The sequence below is a fragment of the Caloenas nicobarica genome, chromosome 8 (assembly GCF_036013445.1).
Source record: "Caloenas nicobarica isolate bCalNic1 chromosome 8, bCalNic1.hap1, whole genome shotgun sequence".
NCBI lineage: Eukaryota > Metazoa > Chordata > Aves > Columbiformes > Columbidae > Caloenas > Caloenas nicobarica.
The window spans coordinates 9,327,515-9,349,292 of NC_088252.1; the positions used below are offsets into that span (position 1 = coordinate 9,327,515).

Genomic DNA, 21,778 nt, shown 5'->3' on the forward strand with positions numbered 1-21,778 from the left:
ATAGTGTGGTCAGTGCCTCAGGCCTGTCATTCGATGAATTGTAGTATCTGCCACTGCTTTTTAGGATGTCGGCAGCTACCCAGGCAGGGTGCTGGTTCTTGTGTAAAGTGTGGGGAGTGGGTTTTTTGGTTTTGTGGGGTTTTTTGTTTGTTTGTTTGTTTTTGATGTCGTTTGTTTGTTTTTGGTTTTTGGGAGGTTTTTTTGGTTTTGGGTTTTTTTTTTTGGGTTTTTGGGGTTTTTTTGTGGTTTTTTTGTGGTTTTTTGTTGTTGTTTGTTTTTTGTTTGGTTTTGTTTGGTTTTTTATTTTGTTGTGTTTGTTTTTGTTTGGGGTTTTTTGGTGTTTTTTTGTGGTTTTTTGGTTGGTAGTTTTGTTTTGTTCTGTGCGCCCCCCCGCCCCCGCCCTGCAATGCTATCTCTGCCTTGATGGTCAGGCTGGGTGTTGGTGTTTCAGCATGTCTGGAGATGACATTTTACTTTTCCAGTAATAATTTCCCTCTACTTTCTGTCATCTTTTTTTGCACTGGAGGTTTTTGTTTTACAGATGAGTCACAGGAAACAGAAATCGGGATTCTCCACATGGAGAAGTAGTAGACGCAGCTCATATTTTCTGCGAGCAGCTCATATTTTCTGAGGACGGCGCGGGCACCATCGGCAACCCCAGCAGCATGTTGCCGGGAGGAGGCAATCGCCGTGTTCCTGCACAGCCCCCTTGGCAGCCCCTCTGCTTCAGTGGTGCTGCCCCTCTGCTGGGGGGGCTGCTCTCTGCGTCCCGGCTTGCTGGCCCAGTTCAAGAACAACACTGAAGGGTTTGGGGCTTAGCTCGGTGTCCTCACCGCTGCTGTGAGAGCAGCCGTGGCACAGGGGGTGGCTGCGGTGCTCTGGGGGGAGGCTCCTGGGGAGCGTGTCCCAGTGCCAAACGTTCAGCAGGGACTGGCAGGTGGGAACAGAGGTGGAGGCCGAGGGGGTTGTAGCATCCAGTTCAGCCTTTCTTGTGCAAAGCAGGATGTGCTTCCTCAACATGTGGAGCTGTAGCTGTGGTACCACAGAGTTGCCACCGTCCCCTCCTCTCCACCCCAAAGCAGAACAGGGTGTGAGCTGCACCCACAGCCCCTTGCCCAGAGACTGCCAGTGGGATGCTGAGAAGAGCTGGGATATGAGAAGTCTGTGGGAAAAATGGGTGAGTTGGGTTTTTCCACAATTTAATTTCTGAAGGAGCAGGGGAAAAGTCCGCAGGGTGTTCAGTAAAAAGATAATCTAAGCTTCTGGTTGTTTCTGGACAGAAAATGTATCCTTACCATCTCTCTGAAGTGAATTCCTCACCATCTCTTACTCCTCCTTATCAACAAACAATAGCTACTTATATTTCACATTATAAGAATATAATTTTTTCAGTGGAAGAAAAAAAAATAGAGCTCCATTTTGCTGATTTATACAGCTAACTATATTTAAAAAGCCACAACTTTAGAATTCTTGATGTGGAGAACTTGTTTTTGTCATGTGTTACAAACATACCAAATTAAAAGGAGACCAAATATCTCCCTTCATGAATCTTGCCTTCAAGCTCATAAGCATGGCAGATTTTCCACTGATGAGAAGTCTCTCTGGGTTTTTTGAAAGTACTAATTTAATCTGAATTTAAGATTAAAGGGAGAAACAACCCACAAATAATATATTCAAGGCTGTGAACACTTTAATAGTGGGTGAAGAAAACTAACTGTAAATATACAGATTTTTGTTAAAGATGCTTTTCGTGTTGTAATTGGAGATTTAAATAACTTTTTTGTGATTCTCAAAAGCGGTGGTATAATGTACTGCGCCAGAAATTATCCCTTGAAGAGGGAGGAGACATGACGAATACTTGAGAATGATACTATGGAACAGTCTTATTTTCTTCTACAAAAATAAAGCAATAATTTTTAAATATCTGCTTTAAATATAGGTCAGGTCAAGTTGCTTCGTACAGGATTTCCCCAGTAGAAGTTACTTGGCAGGCTACAGAACTTTATAAATCTTCTTTAAATATATATTTTGGCTTTATCTATGATGGTTAATTGAACCATGTTTAAGCAGAGATTAATATGAGCTGTTAACACATACAGTTGAAGGTTACTGTAAATAAAGCCTCATACTTCACAAAAACTAACAAGTTATTAGTTAGGCTTCTGCAAATCCTTAATGCAGTGTTGGGTTAAATCCTAGAGGGAAGATACAAGACTGGAAAATAATAAGCATTTTAACATAATTTCTCTCAAAATCCAACTGAAAACTTGGTCCTAATACTTGCAAGAAAGTTTGGGAGTGTTGCAATTTGTGCTTCAGTCTTTTAATAATTATGGTAATGCATATTGCAAGTATTTTAAACATGTGAAAGTGTCAATGGCCTTTTGTAGGGACAGTCTCATGGGTATGTACCTGTCCTTAATTGTTTGAGTTTTGAACGGAGAGTAAACAGCAAAGAAAAATGAATATTCTCAGTAGGAGAAGAAATGATATGCTTATAGTAATTAATGTTTCTGACAGTATTTATGTAGACTAAGGCATTGATTTTAATTTTCTCTCTGTATGTTTAACCTGGGAGAGAACTCTGGTTTGTTGCTAATAGTTAAGCTATCTTTGAAATATCTGTGCTGTAGTTAATCCTTCCTGTTCCGGCTTGCTGCCAAACTGGGCTCTTGCCCTCATTGCAAATAATACCACAAATAGGTTCCACCAGAAAATGACTTATATGTAGTTGTGTGTTATTTAAACAAGTTTAACCTACGTTTCTTTCAAGGATGTGCGTAATACCTTTGTCTTTCTATGTACCATGGAATCCTGCTAGCTTGAGATACTTGGGTTTATCATCGGAAAAGTAAATGAGGGTAAAATATGAAATGGTAGAATTAGCTCTAGACCAAGAGGCTCCCTGAGGCGTGGGTGTTTTCCTTAGTGATCTGGACTACTCATTTTTTTGCAAAGTAATGATGTGCCAGTGTAACTGCTAGAAGCTCTGTTGCAGCTGAACTCTTATAACCGCGTGCATAGACAGTCTCCTTGAAGTCTGTGGAAGTGTAGCAGACTTTTGGGGGAGCTCATGGAAGATGATTGCACAGTGTTTTCTTCTGGTGACTCACAATTTTTTGTAGTTTTTTTCTCCTGTCTCTTCAGATTCTGCAGTCATTTGACAGTCCTGTGAGCTTGTTTACATTGCATTAGTCTATTATAAATTCAGTAGTGTTTTTTTGGAATCATCGCTTAGGACTGTCTAGCATTGCAGTTGCAGACAATTTGAGAAATAGTACATAGAAGAAGTAGCTTGACTTTTCTGTAGAGCTTTAAGAAATGCTCTGATTTTTTTTTTTTTTTTAAGTACGGAGTATTCCTTTTGTTCCTTTTCCACTTTTTCATCCTCCTTTTTTTCCTTCTGTGAGCCAGTAATTGCTTGGCTCTCTATGTCCACTGAATTTCAGAAAAGGGCAGTTTGTACTTTAATGTGTATCAGCTCGATGATGGCCAGTTTCACTTAAGACATGGGGCAATGAGGAAATCTGGACTTTTTTTTTTCTTTTAAGAGTTGCTTAGTCATAACCAAGCTTTAGGCTGATTCTAAGTTGTAGGTGGTTTTAGCCGACGTGTAACTTTTAAACCGTTTATAGTTGACTGGACAATGCCTTGGCCTGAGTTAGCCCTGCTTTGACTGCTGGGTTGGAGCAGATGACTTGCAGAGGTCCGTTCCAACCCAAATGATTAGTTTATTCTGTAGCAGTAGATCAGGTGAAATATTTATTTATTAGCAATTTCTTTTGTTGTTTGATAGTTCAGGAGTGTTACCCTTATCAACACAACAAAAGCTCATTAATCCAGTTCTCTGCTGTTCCTTTTTCATGCCTTGCAGATAACTGCACATGTATTTTAGATGGAATGTCTGTCTTTTAAAGCCAAAAACTTGTTCATAGGATTTTTGTTCATCGTATACTGACCTGAACTGTGTTTTTTTATTACTTTTTTTTAAAGTAATCTCTGTTCCTGAACTTTATTCCCTTTTAAATTTTCAAAGCCTACTCACTGAGAGAAAAGCAGTGCTTGCACGTATTAAACGGCATTGTGGTTTATTTGTTAATGAGGTGGGCTTGCTGCAGTGAAATATGAAGTCTAGGAAAGTGGAAGTGATGTCCCTTTGTGATTTTGTTTGTGAGATGATTGGATTAAGAGAGCTAGAAGCCCTAGATATCTGGTGTAATTTTGGGTTTACCAACTGTGCACATTAATGTTGGACAAAGACAAGAAATGTGATTCACCATCTTAATCGAAGCTGGTTTACAGCAAGAGTCCCAAAGACATCAATGGTTCTCTGATCCAGAGATCACTGTTCTCAGTTTCTGACACTAGTGACTACACCTGCTGCTACAGGCTTCTCCAGCATGAAAAGCCGTCAGGCTCTACTGTATTAAATATGTTGGTTTGGGGTTTGCCTCTAGCAAATTCACGGCAGCTTTCTGTGCCCTGATGCTGACAAGGACAAGCAAGCAAGCAGGCTTGGTGTGGGTAAGCAGTGGCATATGGTGCAGAGATCCCTCCTCTGAGCGGGTCAGTTCGTGGATGGAAAACAGTTTGGATTAGATGTGAAACAGAAAAGTGCTAATTTAATGCGGTAGTTTAAATATTGATTTGAATGTGTAAGGCTTTTTATCTTGGAAGGACACTGATGCAGGGAAGTGCCAGATGTCTGTGGATTGTGTCTGACTGATGTCATTAACATATTAAACAGTTTTTGTCCTGTGCCTTTGCAGAGGCGGTGGCTGAACTGCCGACGTGCTGGGTTTTCCTGCCTTTTGGTCGTTGCCCTTTGAGAAAAAGGGACATGACTCGATCTGCCCCAGGTGTGCAGACATAGAGACACTGCTGAGAAGTGCAGAAAGTAGCTCTGTTGAGAAGTGATAGAAAGATGCTTTTACTAGTGAGCAAATGTACAGAATTTGTTGCAGCCCCAAAAAGCCACTGCCTTGGTGTTCTGAAACCAGGGGATGTAGTAAAGATGTAGTGGGCAGAGTAAAGGTGTGTTTTTAGTGTGCTTTTATTTCTGTGGGTTTTTTCCTCGTGTATTTTGTGATGTCTCTGTCAATATCTGGGTCTTCTAGTACATGCCCTAATAAAAGTTGACTTGAACTTCAAAAGCCATTCCGAGTATTTTGGGATGCTGTCTTTAGGAGAGACTTAAGGAAGAGACAATGACATGTACTTGAAGCTCTGGATGACTATACACTCCTGTCAGTTGGTCTTTCAAAGGAGGGAAAAAACATTTTATCTAGGTTATAGAAAAGAATTGTGCACGCTTCCTCTTCATATCCATTCGAAGAGCAAGACCTAGTAGCAAGAATCAGTGAATTCCTTGAAGCACAGGCGCCAGGGAGCAGCCGTGTTCCAGCAGCAGAGCGCCCTTGTCAGAGATGTGAAGCCTTAGTGACAGAGTGCTGGAGACCGGAACAGGAGCAACTGTTGAACCATCTTGAACTCTACTGTATTGGCCATATTTTTGTATCGTTCTCAGCTGCTGTAGATGAAAAGATCACAGAAGCCAGAGGATTTGCTGTCCATGTTCCTGGGAAAATACTTTTTGCCATGTTTTCTTCTGCTTTGTTGAACACTGAGTGTAGTTGGCTTCTATGTTTGTGTTCAGTTCACATGTGGAATCTGCCAAGTGCCTTTTTTTCAGTCCTGATGTAATCTCTGCTGCACAGCTTCCCACTCCAGTATTTGTGAGATCCAAAAATTACACAAGACAAAATGAAAAAACAAAGGTCACCACCCACAGGCAAATTATGGCAGTAGTGTTTGGTATATTGTGTCCTGCAGGTACCTTTTCATGTTGACCTTTATTTTGAGACAATGCTATGGAAATGGGAAGAGTTGCCAACAGTTTCTGAACACAGCTGTTCCAGGACAATTCAGCTGGATTAGTTCATTTACCAGTTGCTGAGTTCTGTAGACAGAAGCAGGACAGAGCTTAAAAATTTTATTGTAGTGCTCATGAATCTTGTTAAATAAGTAACAATGGCTGGATCTACTGTATTTATAAAAATGATGCTATCAAGCCTTAAAAAATGCCTATTTAGTCTTTGTATGCTTAAGCCTTGCTTGGTAGCCTTTGGGACACTGATCTGATGTAGTCGAAGTCGTCTCCCAGCCTCATGAGACGTGGCAGCTACGCAGGTACACCGACAGGAATGAAATCATGTGTAGCATCGTGGTGCCATTTCTGTAACACACCTTGGTGTGAATCCTGACAAGCCCATGGTAGAAAATGGGCCACCGGAACCACTGCATCATAAGCATTGATGGGGCTTTTTTTTTTTTATTTGCATCTTGTCACTAAATAATGGGGAGCGTGAGCAACCTCTGACTTGAGCGACGTGTTTATAGAGCAGGAAATCTGTCTGCTTGTCTAGATGTTGAGTAGGAACCTCCCCCTTCCTTCAAATTGACTGGAGAACCAAGCAGTAAGGTAATTAGTGAGAAGCTGGTATGGAAAATCTTGATTATACATATATATTTATTTTAAAGGAAGGAGTGCATTTAATTGATGGAAATAGAAATCTTTTCCATATTAAACAATGTAGTGTTCCAGTGTAGTAGTAAAACAGAGTAATATATAGAGAGTAATTTTTCACTTTGGGAGGAGAAGTAGAAAATTTAGTGTCTTCTCTAGAACTTGAAAAGGCTTGGACTTGCAGTCAGCATTGCTGTGTTACTGCTGTCAAGCTGAACAGCCCAGAAGCTATTTAAGCAGTGCCATATGCCCTCTGAATTGTTGACTGAAAAACAATTCAGGGGAGAAAAACCCTAAAACTATAAAACTCTTTTCAGAGCCACATCTGGACTCAATACATGCAAGCACCCATTGTATAGTTTAATGTGTTTGAATAAATTTGGTCTCAAAAACATAACAGGACAAGGTCTGCCATATTGTGCTTTGGTGCAAAAAATATTTTCTTAACATATTTTTCCTTGTGCAAGTCAGATTGGGACCCTGTAAAAAATCAGCAAAGCATGCAGCTAATGCAGCTGGAAATAAGAGATTTGTTCTCAGAAATCTTGGCGTGAGTCATGGTGGTCAGGTGTACTTGTTCTTATTTTTGAGCACGAACACACAGACAAGGCAATCTGGCCTTTTCCCCTGTGTCTGATAAGGAATAAGGTCCTGGGTCAATACCTGCTGGCTATAGCTCTGTGGGCAGAAGGTTACTTTGGCATTTGTCCCCAAATGAGGAAAATTTTTAAAAAATTACCAACTTGCGATCCCGAAAACAGGCAGACGAGTAGGCCATGACCCACTCCTGGAAAGGGGTAGGCCAGGGGTGTCAAACACATTTTCACTGGGGGCCACATCAGCCTCGTGGTTGCCTGCAAAGAGTCAAAGGTAATTTTAGTTACAACTACTCCTACATTTACATAGTCCTAAAATTGCATTCGGCTCTTTGAAGGCAATTGCAAGGCTGATGTGGCCCCTGGTGAAAATGAGTTTGACACCCCTGGGGTAGGGGATTTTATTATTTCTGACCAAGTCTGTGAAAAACAGCTAAAAAAAGCAGCTGATTTACAGTAGTTCTTGATCTCCATATGGAGATCTGCATCTCCAGCAGAGAACTTCAGGGATCCGAAAACCAAGAAGGCTGAAAACTCAGCTTGTGTTAGACTGAAGAATAAGCTTTTGGTTGCATGTAATGCAGTAAAATTACGTCAATATCAGTTACTGAAGTTAAGAGTTTGCTTTTCTGCTGCACACATCTTCACCTTCTTCCCTCACCTCCGTTGTTTTGAAGCATTCCTGCCTCTTTCTCCTTGTTCTTCCTGATGCTCCTTTTCGAGCTTCCATTTTTTTTCCAGAGAGAGAGCAACCACAAGAGGAGTCTACATTCGTCATCAGAATTTCAGAAGTTCTCCTCTGTGCTAGGCAGCCTTGTTAGTGCCCCGCTAGGAGCAGAAAGAGGAGGGGGCTGGAAAAAAAAGGTGAAAGAGGGATAAATAACTTTTTGTGCTCTCTGACATGCGCATTTGCTTTTCTTTACCCATTAGCATAAGGTTACCTACAGTGGTTTGGGGTTTTTTTGCATTTCTGCTGTGTTACTTCATTTCCATGTGACTGTTTTAAATAGTATGTTTGCGTGGGGCTGAAAGGACCTTCTGTTATAAGACGAAAATTTCAGGTCTCTGTTCAGTCAGAAAATTGAGACTAACATGGCTACTTGTGCTGCTGCTTCTCAGGCTGGTTGGAGCTACAAGGGAAAATGGAAAATGGTTTTGTTGCCTGTCTTTCTGGTTTTAGGTAAATGTTAGTGATCTTTTTTTTTTTTTTTTAAATGGATAAATCTTTTTCTTCTTGGTAAACAGTGGTGATACGTTTTGTTTTCCAAGCTGAAACTAGGACTGCAGGAGGGAGAAAAACTGGTAATGGAGTGATTTAGCATTTAATTTGGTGTTTCTTCTACATAAACTGCAGTATGCTTTGTGTTTGTTTTTCTGCTGTACTGAATTCTTGTCAAACTCATGTCAGTTTTGTAGCATTAATTCATAGCAGTCTGGCTCCCTGCTTGGGCTTCTGAGTACAATAATTGATTTGATAAACTTGACATTCCTCCAGAGGGGATTAGTTGCTATGTAGTTATTGTTACAAGCATTATAGTGAAAGCATTTCTGAATTATTCTCTCTCTGTCTTAGAAACTACTTGTCTAATATTTGTCTTTTTGGCATATTTTGTGGCATTTAGGTACTGGGCAGTGTGTGGAAGTCAGACAAATTAGCTTCTTGCCTGTTAAGTAGGTCATATTTAGTGTACACTGGGAATAAAACCATGCGTCATAATATTTCGGATGCCATTGGTTTTGTTCATAAAGCCATTTCTTAGTCAAACTCTTAACTTAGTTTTAAAATTTGGTCTTCATGTTGTGTGGTTTGAATTAAAAGAAAAGTTACTGGAGGTTTTTTGTTTAACTTAGTATCAGAGATTGGATTTTATTTCCTCTGAATTTTGTCAACATGAAAAAATTGGATTTCAGTTCGGAGCTGCAAAAATTCTTGAAGGAGTGATTGTGCAGCAGTATTTGGCTGCTCCACTGTGTGACCGGTGCCCCGCCGTCTCTCCCAGGACTGCTTTTGCTGTTTGACTATTCCATCCGCTCTTACTTTTGTCTGATAACAGCCCATGTGTTTAGATTTACTTCAGTGTTTCAAACAATTTTGACTTGGTGGGACACCAGGCAGAGTTCTATTGGGGTTTCCTTTGTTTTGCTGTTTCTGTAAGCCTTCTACTTTTTCCCTAGATACAACTTTTTCTGAATTAATGTTTCAAAGTAGTTTCTATGTAGCTTCTATAGTTTTAAAAATAAATATATGAATATTGGGAAATAAAATATATTTTCTTTCCCTTTTTGTTGACAAACTATGTCTATGATAGTATGTTTGTATTCTTTATAGTTTCAGTGCTGGTAAAGCTTTCAGTTAGATCACCAAATATGTTTCAGATACATTTTATTAACTGCCCTGGCTGTGGGAAATGCACATCAAAATCATCTGTTTCATTTCTGTTTCACATTCTTGTATTCCTGTCACAGTAAAACATGAGCTTTGAAAGGCACAGCAGTGTAAAAATCCTGTTCAAAAATTCGCTTAAGCAAAGATGTGTGTCTATATACACATCGGCAGACTTCTGTTTTGGGCAAGTGCATGTTACTGTGAACTGATAGAACAAGTCATATAAAATAGTGCTAAGCTATAAAAAATCATGTGAAAACTACATAATAGAATTCTGATCTTTTAATGATTTACAGCTGCAAGAGCAGAACAGAGTTTGGAAGAAAAGATTAATTTCAACTCCGTATGACCATATGAGGGACTTTCAAATATTATGATGATTATGATTATGATTATTATTACCTTCCCCCTCTGAGCTATGTCGGTCCAATACTATTTGTAGGTTTGCTGGTTGCATATGGACCAGAAAACCCACTTGGGAGACAAAGGTGGGATTGGCACTGCAGAGGAGGACTTTCAGTAAGGAAATACTTGGATATGGAGAGTCAGCCAGCTCTTCAAAGAGCTTTAAGTAACTGCCCCGTGTGGTATAAAAGGTACTGAAATGAAGGAACAAACTGAACCTTCTGTGCACTCGGGAGCTGAGAGGATGAGGTGCGCAAAGAAGGACTCGAAAGCCTGGAGGCAGGATAAAGGAAGACAGCACGGAGCATGAACTCAAGGACTGGAATGGAAAAGGGAGGCAGAAAGGAGAAAACGTCGTAACGCGAGGCACTAACAGCGTCCAGGGAATGGCAGAAGATAAGAAAACAATTGAGAGACAATGCAGGCTTCAGCTGTCGGTGTGGAAGACACCTCTGGTGTTGGCTGGAGCAGGCAGAAGAATGACAAGGGGCTGTGTCACTTGGGGTCCTCATCCCAAAGTGCTGGAACCGCGGGGTCCTCCCAGCTTGTGAGGAGTTGCGCCCAGGGGAGGAGGAGCAGCCTGGCTGGGGGCGCTGGGCTCCTCAGGCCACCCTGCTGGCAGGGCTGGCAGACACAAGGCAGCTTTCCAACTGGAAGCCTTCTCTCCTTGGTCTTGTTTTCCCCCTCTTCTGAAATACTTGCTCTCTGTATGTGTATGCATTTGGTGGAAATTTCCAGTGGATTGCCTAGACTGGTGCCCAAATCATGTGATTTTTTTTTCTGTTTAACGTAGTTAAATATTATAGAAGACCCAGATATTTGTCTAGGTAGTTTGGTTGATTTTTAAATTATTTCCCTCTCCAATATGTGTTCTTTCAAGTGTTCTAAAAGTAAATAGCACTTGTTATGACAGTGCTTATTTAGATGACTGGAGTTTCTTGACCTTGATTATTTTCTTTGTCAAACCTCCAAACAATTTGAATCATTTAAGTTGAATCATAGAGTGGTTTGTGTTGGAAGGGACCTTTTAAAGATTCAAATGCTATGGGCAGGGACATTTTTCACTGGATCCAGTTGCTCAAATATGTTCAGAAATTCAGACAACATGGTCATACCCCTGGTGGGTTCAATGATTCTATGAAAGTTATAAGCTCCTCCAGCCTGTCCCTGAGATACTTGGATGTGGGCAGGGTGCTGGTAGCTGAGGGAAGAAATGCTGTGTCCCTTCTTCCCTGGTATAAGCCAGGTTTATTCACTGTACAATAAGGACAATATTTACCAGCTATGACTAGGTAATTAATAAATGTAGTTAGCAGCAGCATTTAGAATGGGATAGTTTTTAATAAGCTATTGATTTTTTAAAATGAATGACATGAACTATTATTATTCCTAATCTCCGAGTCCATTTCCAGTCCACAGAATAATCTTACAGTGCACCCATAACTGCTCTGTTGACTTAAGAGTCTTCTTTAAGGGTGTTCTGTCAGTGGCTTTCTAAACTTCAGACATGTAATCTGATAAACCTCTAGGTGGTATTTTTAATATTCAATTTTATTTTTAATATTTTAATTAGAGTAGATTCTTCTCTTTAAGATTTAGTGCTTTTCCTTATTTGTCCGGCAGTGTTAAAGTATTCGTTCAACTAGTTTGATTAGAAATGAGACTTGCTATCTGCAAACAAAATATTTGGCCCCATGAATCATAGCCATTTGATCTTAATAACATAACATATGCATCTGTTGAGTGCTGTACTTAATAGTCTCAGTGCAAAAATGTGATCTGTTCAGTCTCTTGTAGTTAAAACTTCCCTGGATAAAAAAATTAGGTTCCTTATTTTGCTTTTAAATCTCCCAACCAAATTTTAGCACCAGAGTTTGTGGCTGTTGTTATTGGCGGATGGTTTCCCCATCTTCTGAAACGCTCATGGGTCAAAGCCGCATGGAGTTACGTTGCCTCCATGAGGACTTAAGCCAACTCTGTCTGTTTTGTGACATTAAGCAAGCAGTAGAAATGTTGCAAGTTGCTCTAGAGACAATTTGTTAACAGAAAGCTGGAAGTTGTTTCTCCTAACCTTTTCTGGCTGGGAAACTTGACCAATATAACATAACTGCTGTCATTTCCCATTTTTTCTCTTTAGGCAACTACTGTCTTGTAATGCTGTGTATTTGTAGAGTCAAGAAACTGTTGTAACACATTCTTAGGTTTGAGATCTATAGCCCAAATACAAATTTGCTGTAAGCCTACTTGAAGCCAGGCTTATCAACCTCTGATAGATGTTGCCAAGGCTCTGTCTTACTGCTGGAGTTTCTTGGTCAGTGGTTTGCAGCATCTCACAATAATGTGAGTCTTAGCATGGAAGGAGCTAAACATTGAATCTGATAAATAAATGCTGGAATGACTGCTGAGCCCTGCAGTTTAAGTGGCTGAAGTCAAAATTACAGGTTAATGTTCTCACCAAGCAGAGTCTTGTGGGCGGTCATATGCAAAATCTGGAACAGTTTCAGGAGAAGTTTAAAGTCACTGCATTTTGCGGGTATTTGCCATGTCAACAGCACTAGCGAGGATATGGAAAATGCCTGAATTCTGGTTTTGGCAGGCAAAGAGAAACCACATAATAATATTTAAAGTAGTGTATTGTAGTTTAAGAATGAAGAGTCTGTGTTATATTAATGACTATGTGCTCTTAAAAATCTTTGCGTGCTTCACTTCAGTTTGTTGTCTTCATTGCTTTTCTTTGTCCACACAACTCTACTGCAGAACAAATTTGCCTCTAAAATTAGAACTGGGAGTCAAGATGCAAGATGAGGAACTGACCCAGAAGAATTAGTAAAATTCTGCTTTGAAATTTGCTCTCTCTTCCCACTCCCTGCCCTCCTCTCACCACAGAAAACTAACGGAGTAAAAATACAAACACTTTTCCTCTTCTTTTTCACCTCTAAATCTGCCCCTGAAAATACTAATAGAAAAAAATGTGGGCATTCATTATGACAAGTGTAGTTTTGTAAGGCTGATAAATTAAGTAGTGCTTTCACATCAAGGCCCAGTAAAAAGACATTATCAGTACAACTCTGGCCTTAAATTCAGATTTGCTTCAGCGTCCTCTACATGCTGGAAGACTGGTGGCGGTATTTCTGTTAATTTTCCTGCTGTGTGTAAGCGTTAACTGCATTTCTTTGTATTTAACATTTTTTGTGGTAGGCTTCATTACATATATGCAATGTTTTGCGTGTGTTTTCTTTAGATAAGTCAGACTATTTAAGTCTGGCAAGGTGGCCATGTAAGTGCGAGAATTAGCAAGGAATATGGTGGACTGTCCAGCACCTTCAGTCTTGACCACTTAGTTTTCCCAGTGGTTTGTAGTACCATCATCATAACTGTGCTGTGTCTTTTGCTGAAGTCCTTCAACATCAGTTTTTAAGTTGAAATGATGAGAGACAGCTGGGCTTGCCATGGCCCTCTTCTTCCCATTAATATTCCTAGAGCTTCCTGAGGGACTGACAGAAAAAGCAGCTCCAAGCAGAGTACAAGAGGCAGTTGTTCTACATCCAGATGGATTTCTGCACTCTCAGCTGAGCACTGACTTTGCTAAAGAGCTCTCTGAGCTTGTCTTCTAGGCTGCGTAAATAATGAAAAATTCACAAGAAAGGTCTGTACCGTAGAGTGGCATCCTTTCACGGAAACTGTACTCTTTGTGCACAGTTACTTTAAAAAAAAGAAACAAGAGTCATAGTCCTAGATGTCCTTAAAGCCTCTGTGTATGTTCTGTATCTTTCAGTGCATTTAATCCCAGTAAACCCCATCAGGGAAGATGGGTTGAATCCGAAGAGCCGAAAGAGAATCATGCCTGATTTGCTGACTGAGCCTCCTGCAATAGATCCTGTTTATGAAGCTCGTGTTTACTGCAATATTCCCACCATTGCTGAGCGCAGTATGGAAGGTAAGCTTTGTGAATGCAAACGACAGCTTAGTTGCATGTTTCTACCTGCTCTCATTGGAAACGATAACTTTGTGCATTGTCAGTTCTTTGGTGCTTGGAGAAGGCACAACAAATGCCAGCTGGTTGCTGAATTATGTTAAATCATTCAAAATATGCTGTTCTTCTTTCCTTCCATTTGTATCCTCTCTGTTGTCCTGATTTTTGGAAGCGGTTCTGTTTCTAGTCAATGGTCAACTGGAGGTCTAAAATTGAGAGAGATAGATATTTAGTATTTGAATTGTAATTCTTATTACAAGTAAGCTGCATTGCAAACAGTTGACCTGGAATTCTGAAAAAAAAAAAAAAGACCCAGAAGTAATTAAATTTAGAACTCCAATCCATTAGACATGGCAAGAAAGCACATTTGTGTTCTTCACCCCATAGCGGCTGCAGCAGTAGGTTAGTGTGAATGAATTCCCTCGTGAGCATGTCCCACTAATGCATATAAAATAAATCACAAACTAGTATATCAACAAGCTCCAAATTAGACATGCTGCAAAATCCATCATTATGATAGGGATCTGGAAGAGACGTATCGTAAAAGTGGGGTGACTTTCTCGTGTTGGCAGAGTTCAGTGCTTGAATGATGTCTGTATGATTGTTGAACTTCAGATGTACTATGGAGAATGTGCTAAGAACCTGAGTCTTGTATAAGTTAGCTTGCAATTTCAAGGGAAATCTTGAGACAGTAACTTACCGTTTCTTAACAGGGATTTTCTTTCATTGCAATACCAAAGCTATCAAGCTAGTTACACCCGTGTGTTTGGTGGTGGGGTTTTTTTGGTTTTGTTTTGGTTTTTTTTGTTTTTTCTTCTTAAAGGAGAAAGATTTACCTAACTTTTTACATTTTTTTTCTCTCTTTTTTTTTTTTTTCCCTTCACTTTAGGTCACGCACCTCATTATTTTAAGCTAGTGTCAGTTCAAGTGTTGATTCGACATGGCGATAGGTATCCGCTGTATGCCATTCCCAAGACAAAGAGACCTGATATTGACTGTATGTTGGTGCCTAGCAGGTAAAATTCTTGGCTTTTATCATTACTGTGTGTTTTGCCTGATAATTATTTTGTTCCTCTTCAGGGAAGAATTTGTACATTGGGACTTCTGATCTTTGTGTATTGTCATGGATTAAAAAAAAACCAAACCAAACCAACAAACACCTATATCAGTGGTGTACGACTTTTCTTTTGAAAGATGAACTATTACCTGTTACCAGTCCAGAGCAGGAGAAATACTTGGTATTTCTTTAAAAAGCAAAAGCTGTGTAATTGAATATTTAGGTTACCGTTCCTCTTAGATAAGCTTCTACACATTTTCAAAATGTAGGTGCAGTGTTTGGGAATGTCCCATTTCAGCTAAGCATGCTTTCTTTTATGTGAATACAAAAAGGTCTCAGTTCATCACTACCATTCCAAAATTGCTCTTTATGTTTGATGTTGTTTTTTCCTGCATTTTTTAAGAAATATAGGTTGTCAGAGTTCCCTTAAATTAAGATTTGTGTTCAAGTTCAGGAAAAAAAATGGGGGTTGTAGATTTAACTATTAAAATACAAATTAAACAGAAAGTGCAGTGTTTACTACTTGAAAACCACCCTTTCCTTGTAGTTACCACTCACTGTTTAAAACTGTCACACGCAAGTTATTTGTGTCTGACCGCCATTAAAACATCATTTACCTTTCTGTTTCAGTATAGTGTGCTTCTGTCTAACATCCTGTCTGTAGCTTGCTGATTCTTGTCTTCACACCCGAACCAGTGTGAGCTGTAGATATGATCCGAATTGCTGCTCTTCCTTGTGGAAGAACCTTTCTTTCTTGGTTAGAGCTTACTCATTGATAAAGATGAATGATTGTGTAGAGCAGTAGAAATAAACAGCAATGATGTAAATTATCAACCTTTGTCCCAGATTGCTTGATTACATGTGTTTATTTTTTTTTCTCCTTTTAAGTAGGATCTGTGGTTTTTTGTTTTTTGTTTTTGTTTTTTTTTTCCCTGACTGGGAACTTCCCAGTGATCCTACTGAATACTTACAGTCAAAAGGAAAATATCAAGAAAAACCATCACAGGTGTTAGCAAAAGCTCTGGGCAAATCCACAGCTGGATGCTGCTGCCCACTCAGGAGTGTCAGGTATGGAGATTTCAGTGGCTGGGGCTGCATCAGCTCCACGTACCCACAGAGAGTGCTCAGGGAAAGGGACACAGGAGGTCTCCTGATCTGGTACACAAAGCAGCGTAGATATACCCTAAGTACCTTTTTCCTAGAATAGCATGGAATCTTCTCTGTCTTTAAAGAAAGGATGTATGTATATATTTTTAAGAGAAAAGTGGAAATAATAGACACGAGGAATCTGTTTTTTATAGCTAACATGTCATTGGAATTGTCAAGATTCAAATAGCGTCTAATTTCACTGATTTAGAGTGCATGTATGTACTGATACCTTTCTTAGCCCCTTGGTGCAAGTATCAAAATCAGAAATTGAGCAAAACCACATCCTCCTTTTTTGAAAGGAGACTCCTCTTTTGGAATCCCTGTCTATGAATGCAACCCAAAATATCTGATTTCCTGGTAACACTGAAAAACCTTTCTAAGTGGTAGTGGTCTGGGACCTTTTACATAGTACATTAAAAAAAAAGTTTCCTCTGCTATTATGTTGGCTGTTGCTTTTCCTGTATTCATACTTCAACTTCCACCAAAATGCTTGTTTTGTCAAGAATTCTTATCCTCCAACAAAAATGTGAATTCTTTGAGAGGCGCCCAACCCCAACAGCGCTCTGTGCCCACTGTGAGCTGAATGGCATTCTGAAATCAGTTATGCAGCCCTGGGATTGCAGACGTGAGACCAAACTCCAGTTATCTCTGCAATAAAGTTGAGTGGGCAATTAATGTCTCTAAAAGATGAAAAATTAATAATTTGCTAATAGTTATGATAACATTTTTAATGAACTGCCTTTAAGGGGTGAGATTATTTTCAGCATGAAATACTAAGTAAAGAAATATCCAGGTTCCTTCTGGAGTTCTAAAGGCTCTGAGCTTCTGATCTCGCTCAGTATCTGTCATGTTAGAATGTGTTTGAGAAAACTTTATTGCAGAGATGTTAACTGCAAGGGATGAAGTTGGATGAGTAGCTGTATTTCTCAGTATTAAAGTGCCCCATGAGACCTCAGTTTTGTATTTGTCAGAGAAGCTTTTATAGCTATTTCCACTTCAGTTTCAGGCAAGGAATGCAATATAAAGGCCATGAAGTCAGGAAAACTATCCATAAAAGGCAAGCAAGTAGTGCAACTTTCGACACTGCCAGCAGAATGACCAGGTCAAGCAGTTAAGGGGATGGAGGAGGCCAGCAGTGTAGATGCCTTTGGTTGTTACTGATTTATGAAGCATTAGAGTATCAATATATAGATACATCCACTACTGTTCAGAGCCACTAGAAATGAGCGGAGAACCAAAAAGACCTTGTCTCCTTGAGAACAAAGTTTATGTAAAATAGAATCTCCTGGCCAGCTTTGGCAGGACAGCAGAAAGATGAAAGGAGTTGGCTCTGAACTGTGCTGCCCAGATGTGCTAAAGCTGACCTTTCTGAATACAGCTGCAATTGTTACTCTTTTTGCTATTGCTTTGAAAGGAAAATTTATTACTTCAACATCAGGAAGCTATTTGCTTCCTTTGGCTGTCAGGCTTATATTCCTTTGTGATGTAAATTTGGTGCTTGATTGTAAACCTATTTATATTGAGAGTAATATAAGGTAAATAATTGCTACCTTTGAACTGAAGGTTTCTTGATACTGTATAATTTAGTGGAGATGTCTGAATGTCTGGCTTATTTAAGCTTTCTGGACTTTAGTTCCAGATATGTATGCTGCTCATATTCAGTCTGTGCTTTATTTGACTTGGCATTCAGCTGATGGAATTCATTAATGAAGCAGATTATGCTACAGCCTCATGGACTTCTAATGGGTATGCAAAATAGCCTTGAGGTCACGCTTTGGTTTTGTGAGTTATGGATTGTGACATGAGTGTGGAATGAATATAAGCAAATGGATTAAATGCTTTGGAGATTTCTTCCATCTAAAACTTCAGTTATTATTATTACTTTCATTGTTCGGGATGCAAATTTCCAAAGGGAACTGAATAATATATACTTTTTTCCTCAAGAAAATTAATTGAATGACGTTATGGAAATCCTTTCATTGTAATGTTTGCTTCTGGGGGGAATAAATTAATCTCCCACTTATTTTTCCTTTTTATCTTACATTTATAGTGTCAAAAGTAAAAAAAAAATATGCAGTGTTTCTTCATTGAGTTTGTATGCGATGTAGAAAAGAAATGCTTTTTGGAAGATGCTACAATGATTTTGGAAGACTACTATAATTTGGTAGTATGCTAGGTAAATTGGCATATGCTTTAAGGCATTTTGAGAGGTGTCGATGTTACTCATAAGCCTAGTAACAAATATTTGAATTTTAGGTTCAATATGAATGTCTTGAAACTGCCAGAAAAATGATTTAAAAAAGCGTGGGAGAGGCAAGTATCACACTCTGAGCTAAAGAAGGTGTGGCTTGCACTTGGAGCGAGGTCAAAGCATGATCCAGACCAGAATTAGGTGAAGAAAGGTCTCCTGAGTCCTCTTCTGACTTCTCTGAAGACTCAGAAGGGCAGTGAAGTAGACTAGAGCACTGGAGTTTGTTATAGAAATGTAAAAACTGTAAGACTTTTATGAATAAATAAGCCCCAACAGTACTAAAGATCCTTAAGGATCTCTTCTGTACACTACAGTAATCTGTTGGTTTTGTGTCTCTTTCCACTCATTTGCCTTCTGAAAAGGAAACGGTATAGACCTTTGATCTAACACCTTTTTTGTCTACTTAACAGAAAACACATTATTTTTGCCCTAAGTTATAAAATAATTTTTTGCATTTTAAGTAAAGAGAAAAGGCACTTGCTTTTGGTGTAGTTAGCAGACAGAATCTGGTGTCATGCGATTACAAGAAGGTAACATTCCTGCGCCAGAGCTTGGCGTGTGCCTGGCGGGGTCACATTTCCTCACCAAATGACACACTGAGGGTTCTGCAGCTCCTGGTGGGAAATGTGGTCCTCTTGGCTTTTGCAAATTCTCCTTTTGCTAACAAAGGTGATGTTTGCATAGATAAATGCCATTTGGGAAGAAAAAAGCAAGCAATATCTCCTTTGTATCACTGTCTACCTCCACAAGTTCTTTCCTGAGGCACATAGGTCTGCACAACTCTGGAGTGCAGTGCTGTGAGAGGACAGCACTGTGCAGTAATGGAGATAAGATGAATAAAAATTTTACCCCTCCTCGTTTCTGTGAAGCATTCATAATCTACTGTTAGTTTTCTACTTGATTAACTATTCAGTTTTAGCTTTTAAATAAATGACTTTTGGTAATTTATCTCAATAATTAAAATATTTCTTCTATCACACTTTGTCTTTCAATCATAACCTTGACCAACACATTAGTTTTGCCTGTCAAATCTTATATTGTGGTGAAGATACATTATTTATGCCACTCTTGAATTTTTATGAACATGTAAATTATTAAATAAATTGTAGTTGCATGTAGTCTTGTCAAGATAATGTCTTTCCACAGCTGTTTCTTAAATACTGTACTTCATCTTAATTAGACTAACTTTGCAATTCTCATAGATACGTAGTCTGAAATTTGTAGGTGGTTCAAAAGAGCGTTCAGTTTAATTAATTGGGGGACAGATTGAATGCTGTGGTTTGACCATCATGTGTGTTGAAGAAACAGGGCTTACACTGTACTTGATTTTACAGTATACATAGTAGAAGTAAAGCAAAAGTTCAGTGGGTCCAATAGTTTTGATAAGAAAGAATGTCAAAGGAGTCTCAGCCTATTCCTATCAAGGAATTAATTTTGATCAAAATTAGTCCTAAAATTAATAGATGTAAAGATTGAGGGGTGGGAAATTTTTACCAAAATTGACCTCCTTGGGTCTGATTTGCAGCTTGGGTCTAAAAGAGGAACAAAACCCTGCTCTAGATCGAATTTCTATTTATGTTTCAAGTCTTTAATAGAAACAGTTTCTGCTTACAATATAAATCAATAGCACCAGTAGTGGTCTTGAGAAGCAAGGATGATTTTCTTCTTGCTCTGTGAATTACCTATCAAGTCCAGCAATGGTCTTCATGCTGGGATTCTTCGTTATTGTTATTACTATTATTTAAACGAAGGCAATTAGCTCAAAGAGCTAACCTCTTAGCAAAAGAGGCTTTCATGCACTCAGTCAGTCTGACCAGCCCTTGGTATCCAGGGGCAGAAAGCTCCACTGTCTCCCCAGAGCAATTCCCAAATCCTCACCTTGAAGTCCTGAATTCAGTCCGCCTCGCGGGGGTGGCTGCAAACATGCCCTAGAACAAGGTTTCTGTGCTGCTTTGCACGATTTGAGACTTTTCTGTATGTGTTTGAACTTAATATTGAGTTGCATGAGTTATTTTTCATAGCTATGCACATATATAATAGATGTGGTTTTTTTGCATTTTCCTGCATGTTTCTGAGATGGTGTATTGTGCCATTATAGCCAAGCCACCCAGAATCTATCGGGAGATGTTCTGAGGTGTCGTGTGCTCACTCTGCTACCGGATTTCTCACTTTGCTGCGCTAATTCAGAACAACCAGCAAGATAGTGTTTGCTTCTCATAACAACCAAACAAAAACCACCAAAAACCAAACCAAACCAAAACCAAACCAAACCAAAAACCCCACAAAACAAAACCCCAAAACAAAACAAATCCCACCCAAACCCACCAACAAACAGAACTAAACTAAAAACCGAAACCAACCAACCAAAAAAAAAAAAGGACACTAAAAAATACCTCTACATTTTTCTATCTAAACTTCTCAAGGAAAAGAAAATTCTTCATTGAAGGATGTCAGCTCAGTTACTGACAGAAATATACATACAGTTGAAATAGTTGCACGGTACGATTTCTTTCCATGTACACTGGATACAGAGTAGCAAAAAAGAGATGACATTTTGGTATTTGAGCTTTTTAGGACCTTTACAAGTAAGATATTTAAATGATAAATAAGGATTTAAATGTTGATCCCTTTTAATGCTAGTGCATGAAAACTACACTATTAAATCTGGAATCTGTTATCCCAGTGTTTAGTTTGTAAATAACAAAAAGGCAGGCTGAATTCATTATTTGAGGGAAAAGAAGCATCCTCAGTTTTGTTACAGATAAAACTGATGGGATTTTACAAAAATAAAATAATTAAGAGGCAAATTTACAGAAATAAATGTTCTGGGAAATAAATGTTCAAACTTAGGAAAAAGTATGGTGTTAGGTGAAAAGCCATTCTATGTTCTGACAAAATTTGGAATATTAATAAATATTGCATTAATAAATTGTATTAATTAATCATTTATCAACTAATTAATTATTGATTAATTGTATTAATAAGTTGTATTAATAAATAAAAATCCAGCGAATTACACAAGGATATCTCTTTAGCCCATTTTTATATTCTTGTTACTTTTAGGGAAGTCAAAATGTAAGGATATTTCAATCTTTTCAACTCTAAACTGGGTAATTTTCTTTGCTTCCTGCTCCAGCAGCCCCAGCAGTCTCAGCTGTGTTGCCTGGATACCCCAGCTCCTGCAGCAGCTGTAAATTGGCCAATTCAACAGGAGGATTCAGCTTCTAAAGAAATGAGAAATCTTGGAGTGGGGAGGGAGAATCATTTGTTAGCTGATAGCTTGAGTGGTGCTGTAACTTTTGCTGTTAAGAAAAATAATTTTTTATTTGCTCAGTTGTACAGGGTTAATCAGGAGAATTGCTGGTATGTTCAGAATTGGGTTCCATGCATGAGGATTACATTCAGGATAGAAGTATCTTGTAGCCTGAGATGTCT

At 39.0% G+C, this 21,778-nt stretch overlaps 1 protein-coding gene across 1 annotated transcript in view; it reads left to right on the forward strand.

Moving 5' to 3' along the window:
* PXYLP1 (2-phosphoxylose phosphatase 1) overlaps nucleotides 1–21,778 on the forward strand; it is a 49,197-nt gene that overhangs the window by 20,084 nt on the left and 7,335 nt on the right. Inside the window, exons 3-4 of the mRNA XM_065640221.1 lie at nucleotides 13,689–13,850; nucleotides 14,776–14,902. Coding sequence (XP_065496293.1) covers nucleotides 13,689–13,850; nucleotides 14,776–14,902 — 289 coding nt within the window. The remainder of the gene's footprint in view (nucleotides 1–13,688; nucleotides 13,851–14,775; nucleotides 14,903–21,778) is intronic.